This window comes from Condylura cristata, unplaced genomic scaffold (assembly GCF_000260355.1).
Source record: "Condylura cristata isolate star-nosed mole 26May11 unplaced genomic scaffold, ConCri1.0 scaffold00016, whole genome shotgun sequence".
Lineage (NCBI taxonomy): Eukaryota > Metazoa > Chordata > Mammalia > Eulipotyphla > Talpidae > Condylura > Condylura cristata.
In genome coordinates this window covers 31242307-31251669 of record NW_004567117.1, presented here as the reverse complement: position 1 = coordinate 31251669, position 9363 = coordinate 31242307, and the positions used below count along the sequence as shown (strand labels likewise).

Sequence of the window (9363 nt, the reverse complement as noted above, 5' to 3'; positions counted from 1 at the left end):
AGGGTGGGGGAAACTCTCATTCCGCTTGGCCTCCTCACTGGAGTTTAGAGGCCACAGGGCTCTGGAGATGGGGCCTCATATAATAGGTCCTGGGTGCTTTGGGGGTGAAAGGGCTGGGGTGGCTGAACAGCGAGTGTGTCAAAGCCAGAGAGATTAGATTACGGAGGCAGACAGAAGTAATGATTAACTTTTCCAGTCTGCACACTGTCTCCAGTCTGTCGAACTGTTGTTTTTCCCTGTAAGCACAGTGTGGCCCTGGCCTGGCCAGGCCCTGGTGTTGGGTTGTAAAGAAAGGGAAGGAATGAGAGCTGGGAGTGGGGGGGGGGGGGGGGGGGGGGGGCGGGGAGCCAGGAGAGCTACCCAGAGAAGGGAGGCTTTTCCATCAGATCCTGCTTTGGAATTTATTGGCCGGAATGCAGTCAATGTTCAAAATGCCATCCCATCCAACAGTTTTCATGATTGTTATGGAGCAAGGGGAGCTGTGGAGGGGAGGGATGAAAAGGACTTTTGTTTCTCACTGTATTTTTCCACATCTTCCGACGGTTTTCTTCCCCACTAGAAAAACTGGTGTGGAGTTGGAGCCATGTGGGGGTTGGGCTGGGGGCAGGGCCGGCGCCCGGGTCCTGTAATACCTTTCTGGGACCTGGAGGTCAGTGGGGGCTTTATTAAAACGTGGCTCCCAGCAAAGCAACTCTGCATAGAGTCCCCAGACCTGCAGAACCAGACAAAAACTGCCCCGTGGCTCTGGGGTCAGCATCCTTGCAGAAAATCGCCTTCTTAAACGCATCCCTTTTTATTCTGAAACTCTTCCTGAGCTTTCACCACGTAACCAGCCATACTTAAAAGCGGGCAATTAAAAGAAGATAACGAAGGTTATCTTGGTGGTTGAGGAGAGCCTCCTGTTGGATTTGTGTGTGGAGCTAAGAGTCTGCATGCGGCATGGGTGGAAGTCTCAGGTGTCTCCCGGTACGGTAGACGGCAGGTAGGTGAGGCAGTGTTGTTTTTCTGGGAGTGGCCAGGGTCCGACTCAGTGGGCAGACAGGCAGGTCTGGGAGGCTCTGTGTGAATGAGTGTGTGAACCCCTTTTCTGAAGACAGCTGCTGAGGGATTTGGGGTAACAGTGGGGACTTTGGGACATCGTGCAGTAGAGGAGTCTTGAAATTTGAACTTGGGAAAGGATGAGGCTGGATCATGCCCACGGAACAACAGGCAGCGAGGCCCATTTACTGTAAATATTATGAATGGAGTTGGCTGGGCTGGGAGTCCCCACCCTTCCTCTGAGGCCTCGTACAGCCGGGCAGGGCTGGCCTCCTCAGAAGGCAGGCATTCGGGTACACGCTATAATTTGCGTGGCTGAAGGCTGGGCACAGGAAGCCGCGTCAGCCGGACTGGCGAGACAGACTTTTTATTTGTGTGGCTTCCCTCCCCTGCCGGGCGCTCCCCTCAATTATATTATCCTCTGATGTCAAAATACTGCTGCAGAGGAACCCCCAGACAGGGGGCTTCAGACTTGGACGTTGCAGGGGCTTGGGGAGGTGGTGATAGGGCCCACCTAAGAAGCTGGGGAACACATTGAACTCTAGTAACTGATTACTCATCATAATTTGTCTGCAAGGCACAGTCACGAATCAGTCTTCTAGACGAGCAGGGTCTGCCAACCCTGCCAGATACGTCAGCTTGGGATTGTTCGCAGGAGGTGGGTGCTGATGGGTGAGCAGCTTCAGGGCATCAGGCCTGGGTAACAGTGGATGGAATACGATGACGGCCAGGTCCCGGGGACTGACCTTTTTCTGAGTGCAGTTGAATGACAAGGTAGGAGGAATGCTAGTGTGTCCTACTGAAATTAAAAAAAGAAAAGAAAAGGTTAGCGATGGACAAGCAGAGTCAGATTTGGAATCCTTTTCCTTTTGATTTTGTTATGTTCTACGGTTGCAAATTAAATGCAGAAATGTGCCCTGCCCCCCAAGGTGATTTTCTTACTGTCTCGAAGGTAGTAAAAATAAATGGAAGCAGTGCTGTTGAGCACTGATGGGCACATTGGTGAATCACAGAGGGTAGCCGGGCATGTGAGCCGGAAGGGGCCCCGGGGCCCCTCTGTCCTAGCGCTTTCATCATAGTTGTGGACAGCGTAGACCAAAAACTTCAGAGCACGAGCCACAGGCCAACGTCACAGCAGCTTGCTTGCAAGGAAGCTGTTTCACTCCCTGCTTCCCTGTGGGAGGGAACTGGACCGCACGCTCAGTCTTGAAGTAGGAATAGTGTTTCTGAAGTTTGTTCCGAAGAACACTTGTTTCCCCCTCTGGCTGTTGGAGACGAATCCTCGGTTGGTTCTGGTGACTTTAGAGACCTAAGAGGGTGCCCAGTCCTAGGTCTGCTCTTTGGGAAGTGATGTGTGCCTTGGTTTCCCTTCTTTGACATAGGATGGTTATAACAGCACGCTACCTCTTACGGTCCTTATGAGCTCTTCAGAACAGGGTGTGTGTAGAGTAAATGATTATCGGGTATAGGCATTGTCTAGTTACAGTTGGGGAGCAAAGGAGAAGCATGGTCAGCATTTTGCAAACATTTCGAGAACCCAAGGGAAGAAATTGGGGTGTAGCTGTCAGCCTGCCCTGGTCACTTTTGTGTCACATTGTCCTGACAGCCCAATGGACCGAGTAGAAGTCACAGCCAAGCTTCCACGGGAGGTAGATCTGAACCCCGTTTCTGACTCCATCGCCAGTCAGCCCTCGGGGCAGAGTTGTGGGGTGCTACTAGTACCTCAGCTGGAAGTCCTTGAGGGATGAGATTGAGGGGCTCAGTTGGCTGGGCCCAGGGATCTGAGGAAGCAGCCTGGCTTGGAGGCGTGCAGCACATACACCCCCGGGGAGCTAATACATTGCAGAGACACGAAAATACCCAACAGTCCCATTCCGGCCTCTACAGCCAGAGTTCATTCTCTGATCCAATTGGTAAAGGACCAGTTAGGGCTGAGGATATTCTGTGTAATCGAGGGTTAATGTGGAACGTTTCAAGTTTGTCTCAACCCCTGTGGAGAGTTTGCTCTAAACCCCAGAGTTGTCCCCAGATGCTGCCTTAGGAATCAGAGGGAGCCCTGGCTCAACCTTCAACGTTCCGGATAGAGGTTATAAACAGAGCATCGTAAAACCGACCCCAGCGCCCTCGCTGAACCCTGACAGCTCAGCAACCTTTTGTGTTTGTTTTACATTTTGGTTAGTTTCCTCTTGTGAACAAGGACCCCCCAAGGGGGCTGGTCTGTTCACGAATTTTGGTGGTGAGAATAGGTAGACTGGATTGGCAGCGGGGCCTTGTCCCTGAAGTGAGCCTGGTGGCTTTCAGGACAGCGACTGTCCTTCCTAAACAGGGTGGGAACAGGGCTGAAGGGTGCTGCTAACCTTTGAGTTGTCTGGTGAAGGACAGGATGAGGCAACCTGTGGTGGCGCCTGAGCCCTGGGGACGGAGTACCCTGACCTTCTGCTGGCAGTGTGGCGATGCGATCACTCCAGGGTTGCTGGGTTTAACTGCTGTGCCTACTTGTGTGCCCTTGGGTGAGGCCTGCCTGCCCCTGGCTGCCCAAGTCCCCCCTGGCCACTGAATCCCCATCTGCAGCCTCCTGCTTCGCTGGGCTTCTGGTGAGGGGCTTGCAGGCCTGTCCTGAAGCAGTTCTTCGTAATCTAGTGCCTTGGAGAAATGAGAGCAGGCTGAGACCCCGCTCCATGCCCTGGTCCATTTACTCCCCACGTGCCTGTTGGTAGGGTGTATGGAAGAGTGGGTGCCAGCTGCTTACTTCCTTGCCTAGGGGTGCCCCTGTCCTGAAAGGTCAGGCTCTCTGGGACCCCAGCCCCTGTCAGTACCACCTCTGAGTGTGGACACAGATCGTCCCCTAGTGTCTTGGAACCTGGCTGGGTATTTTTAGACAAGCTCTGCCTCTCAGCTCATGGTTCCCTTCAAGCTGGAGAACAGAAATGGTACCGTGGGGCCACTGGATTTGGATTGATTCAGCCTTTGCTTCCTCCCGCCCTTCATTTTTCTTCATCTCTTCACACCTTCAAATAAAAATATTAAGAGGGGAACATTCCTCACTTAAAATGTGGCCTCAAGGTCTGGTCACCCTGTGCCGTTGAGACACCCTGGGCGTGAGATTCATTCATGAGCCTCTGGTGTTCTGGAAGGGTCTCTGGTCTGTTCATTCATGACCAGGGTAATTAAATAACTCTTTGTAAGGGGCATGGAGCTCCTTGTTAAGTGGTCTTCCCTAATGTAAGTGCAAACACGGGCGAAATCCTTCCCTTCTCAACACCCACCGCCTCCCCTTTCCCTTAAAGGGGAGATTTGATGCTTTAAGGGAAATGGGAAGGGGGAGGGTTGGGTGGAAGACAACCTTGAAGGAATTTTAGGCCGATTCAGCATTTTTCTGGGGTTGCTCCAAAAATTCCCTAAACTGTAATAAAAAGAAAAAAACTGTGAGCAGGCATCTGATTAGTTGGCTTTTTACAACACAGCTTTTCTTTTGGATGCTTTAAAATGCACAAATACAGTTTTAAAACAAGCCCCTGTACAGTTTTTTGAGGGAGTGTTCGAGGGGGAGGAGAAGAGTTGGAAATACCTGAAAAGGTTATAAAATAGAGGGAAATCACTCTGGCTTTGAGTTTTGCCTCTAGAGTGAAGTGGTAGCAGCCATAGGAAGACAGAGGTGGGCTGCTGGGACTCTTTCCCCCTTCTTACAACAAGGGAGATTTCTGCGTGAGATCCTCCCCAGGCCTGGGGGCCCCCAGGAGCTCAGCTGTTTGCACAGGTCTTTGTGGGGAGCCACTTGTGGGCCCTGCGCCCAGTTCAGGGAACTGTGTTTCTCTGAAGGTGGTGCTGAGCACTTCCTAGAAGTGAGTCCAAATGAGGGGTGATTCAGGGCCCAGGAGGGGGGGATCTGAATGTTGTAGGGCGCCCCCAGTAGCGTGACCTGTTAGGGGGCTTCTGCTGTTGCTTGGTGGTTTTGCTGGAGAGCACGTTTCTGTACTCAGAATTAGCCTAGGACCAGTGAGGATTGTGGGGCTGTGTGAACAGGCAAGGGGAGGCTTGGGGTGACCTGGAGTGAGGGAAGGAGCTGGCAGGGGTCCTGCGGGGTTGGGGGGTGAATTAGGCACCGAGTGGGGCTTCATGAACACAGGGACACCCACACACTGCTGTCTATCTGGGCTGGGCCATTAACCTCAACAGCAAAGGCTTTTTCCAGGGTATGTCTGGCAGCAAATTGCTGGGTGGATTGGCGGGCTGTGCAGATGAAAGAGAAACCCGCCAGAACGCTTCCCCCCACTCCCTCCACACGACCTGGGGTGGGGGTGGCCCAGGCCCCGCCCAGCTTCCTCTGCCCCCAGAGGCCCGACAGGCAGACTAGGCCCCCACCCCTTGCCTGTGGGCATGGCATGGGGGCACCTCGATCCCAGGCCCCACCCCACCCACTATTTCTCCTCCCTGCAGGGGTGCCAGGTTTCTGGGGGCTAGATTCTGTGAAATAAAGTATTGTGAGGGTCCCTGAGGGTCCCTTCCAGCAACGCCCTGAGTCTTCCTTTCCTGGCTGCGATTGTTGTCCCCAGTTGGGATAATAAGCAAGAGATTCTTACATTTCAAAACACCCTCCTCCCCCACGCGGGCCAGGCAGACAACCCTGCCTCTTCCAGAATCAGACTTTCTCTGTCCCAGCAAACGTGTGCATGCCAGTGTTCTTATTTACGTGGATCTCCGGTGTGGCCTTCAGAGCTGAGCTCCCTCGGCAAGAAAGTTCAAAGATTGCCAAAGCTCACGAGTTTATTAGCAGTTGATGGATACTTTGCAGAAACAAGTTAATGCCTGATGAGTCACCTTCTGCTTGGAGCCTTGTCCCTCTCTTGTTTTTCCATATGTTCCAGTGTGCACGCTCGTGTGTGCTCACACTCACGGGCACACGCCTGTATTTTACAGATGCGAGTGTGTGGGGGGTGACAGGCCCGTTTTCTGGTGTTGATTTTCAGAGGGGCGGAGACTGAGGGAAAGGAATGAGCCCCCAGCTTCCCCATTTTGTGTAGCTGCCTGGCAGGCATTTGAGAAAGCCAGTTGTTGGGGTGTTTGCAGGAGACTCCCACTTTTGTTGGGTCACCCATTGCACATTTGTGCAGGCTTATTCATGGGACACCTCCATGCAAGACTGGCTGCTGCTTAAAAAAAAAAGTTAATGGAGCTGACTGGCTTCCAGGTCCTAACATGCCTGCAGCACTGGAGGAGTTGATGTGCTGAGTCGCACCGGGTTACCCGGCCTGCTGGGGCGGCAGGGCAGGGCCCCCAACCCCTCCGCACTGCTGTCCTGTCCTGGCCACTACCCTGTATAACCCATCACCATGGACCTTTTTTTAACTCGGTAGCTTCCAAATAAAAAAAGCCGAGCAAACCAGAAAGCACCTCAGCCATCCCCTGGCTCCAAGCCCCCCAGAAAGTGAGAGACAAGGGTTGCAGGGGAGGACAGGATGAGGCCTCTCTGCTGCCTGGCTCCCCTTTCCCCATTTTTGTTAACAAATACAAGACTTCCGGTCTCCGCCCTGCCACCGCAAACCACAGCGTTCCTGCAGCCCGGCCCAGCCTGGGCTGGGGAGATTTATGGTTCCCACTCTGAGGCCTGCCCCTCTGGCGCCTGCTTAGGCTGGAATCGCTGGAATCGGAATGCCAGCCGCCGGGGCTCCCCCTCTGTCCGTGAGGATCTCCCCTTTAAAGGCCTCTAAGTGCCCGAGTAGGATAGTCACCTTACAGAATCACGCACGTCCCTGGTGCCCCAGGAAGAGAGCCTAGGGGAGCCTGGGTGAGGCTGCTGGGGAGAGGGCAGGGCACTCCGGGGTGCTGGTACCCATTTGGGGGCAGGGCACTCCGGGGGGCTGGTACCCATTTGGTGGCAGGGCACTCCGGGGGGCTGGCGCCCATTTGGGGGCAGGGCACTCCGGGGGGCTGGCGCCCATTTGGGGGCAGGGCACTCCGGGGGGCTGGCACCCAGTTGGGGGTAGGGCACTCCGGGGGTCTGGCACCCAGTTGGGGGCAGGGCACTTTGGGGGCCTAGCGCCCATTTGGGGGCAGGGCACTCAGGGGTGCTGGTGCCCACTTGAGACACAGCATCTGTCTGAACTGTGGAAGCCTCGTTAAGGGAGTCTGGGTCAGCACCCATCTGTGTGTGGTGATTTGGCATTTTGACATGAATTCGCCCTTTGTGTGAGTGCGGCTGCAGACAGACACATTGAGAGTTGTTTTCAAAGATGTTTTTGCCCCAAACTGCCATTGTTTTACTTTCCCCAAGATACACTCCCACGACCAAGAAACTGATCTGAGACTTGGTGACAAGCTCAGAGACCACATAGTCACAGTAGGTGGGTCTGGAGTCCGGAGGCCCCGTTTCTAAGGCTGTGGTGTCCTCCTGGGGTTCAAGACGCAAGCCCTGTGGTCCTGTTTCCACAGGATGATGACCAGGGAGGCCCACAGGACAGCTAGCCTTCCAGGTTTCATCCAGTTGAACAGCTAGTTCCAGGCTCTCTACCAGGGCCTTTTCTAGGCTTCCTGCTGGACCATCCAGGCTGCTGGGGGACCTCCTATTGGCTGAGCTCAGTAAGGGCGGTGCCTCCCTTGGCCAGATGGGCACGCCGCTGGTGCCCGGGGTCTTGAAGGTCGGGGTATGGGGCGATCCCTACGGGTCAGGGTCTCTGGCTCCTGGTAGCAGGTGCGGGGGGGTGGGGGGTGGGGCTGTTCTGTAACGCCTCTGCCATGGGCATCTCCATCACCGCCTCCCGTCCCGAGGGCAGACTGGTTCCAGGGTGGTGTGTACATGAGTGTCTCATAGAGGAGAAGGAAAACGCCTGTCCTGGAGCCCACTCACCATGTCCGCTGTTGTGTTTTGTAGATTCCCAACTTCTTCTGGAGCCTGGGGATCGGTCACACTGGTGCGTGGTGGCATACTGGGAGGAGAAGACGAGAGTGGGGAGGCTCTACTGTGTCCAGGAGCCCTCCCTGGACATCTTCTATGATCTACCTCAGGGGAACGGCTTCTGCCTCGGACAGCTCAATTCAGACAACAAGAGTCAGCTGGTGCAGAAAGTGAGGAGCAAGATCGGCTGCGGCATCCAGCTGACGCGGGAAGTGGACGGCGTGTGGGTGTACAACCGCAGCAGTTACCCCATCTTCATCAAGTCAGCCACACTGGACAACCCGGACTCCAGGACGCTGTTGGTGCACAAAGTGTTCCCCGGTTTCTCCATCAAGGCTTTTGACTACGAGAAGGCGTACAGCCTGCAGCGACCCAATGACCACGAGTTCATGCAGCAGCCGTGGACGGGCTTCACCGTGCAGATCAGCTTCGTGAAGGGCTGGGGCCAGTGCTACACCCGCCAGTTCATCAGCAGCTGCCCGTGCTGGCTGGAGGTCATCTTCAACAGCCGGTAGCCCACGGGGAGCAGACGGAGCACGAGCCGAGCGGGCCCAGTCCAAACTACTTTGCTGCTAATGTTTTCCTCCTGAGTGCTTTTGCTTTTCATGCGAACTCTTTGGTTGTTTTCTCCCCCCATCTTGTCGTTCTTGTTTATGTTCTGCTTTGTTTTGTTCTTTGAGAAATAGCTTATGGAAAGAATTGTCAGAATCCCCCCATCCACACCCCTTCCCCCCCTGGGGCAGGGGGACTGGTAGAGTTGGCAGAACAACCAAAATGAAACAGGGAAGCGAAAGTCAGAGTACCCCAAACCCAGTGTATGAATGAGGGACCCCTGGTTGGGGTTCTTTTTTTTGTTTGCTGGGGTGTGTGTCTGGTGAGAGAGTCAGATGGGGTCTCTGCGCTTGTGTATTTCCTGCGGAGAGCACTGTCCCTCCTGCTCTGTGGACATTCTCGGAGGGAAAAGGCCGTGGACCTGGCCGAGCCTGGCAGTGGTGGCTGCATCAGCTGCTGCCGGAAGTAGGGCTCTTCCCTCAGCCCGGGGGAGCCCCGGCGCCCCTCTCCCTTGCTCTGACCCCGGCCCGCCCGCTGGCTTCTTCGAAGCCCTGCTAGAGACCAGTCGTTTCCATTTTTGTCTTACACCCTCCAGTCAACCCCCCCGCCGGCTGTCCCCCGCCACTGTCCTGTCTGTGTTTCTTGGCCATCTGCTCCTGGAATCTCTCTGAGATGGGCTTCCCGAGGGCTGCCAGGGCAGCCCCGTCACAGTATTGCTAACCCAGCGCCCTCTCAGGCCCCCCACCCCAGCCTCTCTCTCCCCTGCCCTGGTTACATCAGGTTTTTCCCGGACTCAGAAAACCAGCTCAGCACTTTCCTCCCTCCCCAGCCTGTGTGTTGAGCTCTGCTGTTAGACCAGCGAGGGGAGCAGGCCCCGTCCT

The 9363-nt window shown here is 55.0% G+C and overlaps 1 protein-coding gene across 2 annotated transcripts in view; it reads left to right on the top strand.

Moving 5' to 3' along the window:
- The window catches only part of SMAD7 (SMAD family member 7), a 27238-nt gene extending 18479 nt beyond the window's left edge, over nt 1-8759 (top strand). For both annotated transcript variants that reach the window (XM_004683892.2, XM_004683891.2), the window contains exon 4: nt 7907-8759. In XM_004683892.2, coding sequence (XP_004683949.1) covers nt 7907-8445 — 539 coding nt within the window. In that variant the 3' untranslated portion in view covers nt 8446-8759. The remainder of the gene's footprint in view (nt 1-7906) is intronic.
- Nucleotides 8760-9363: the final 604 nt, after the last annotated feature.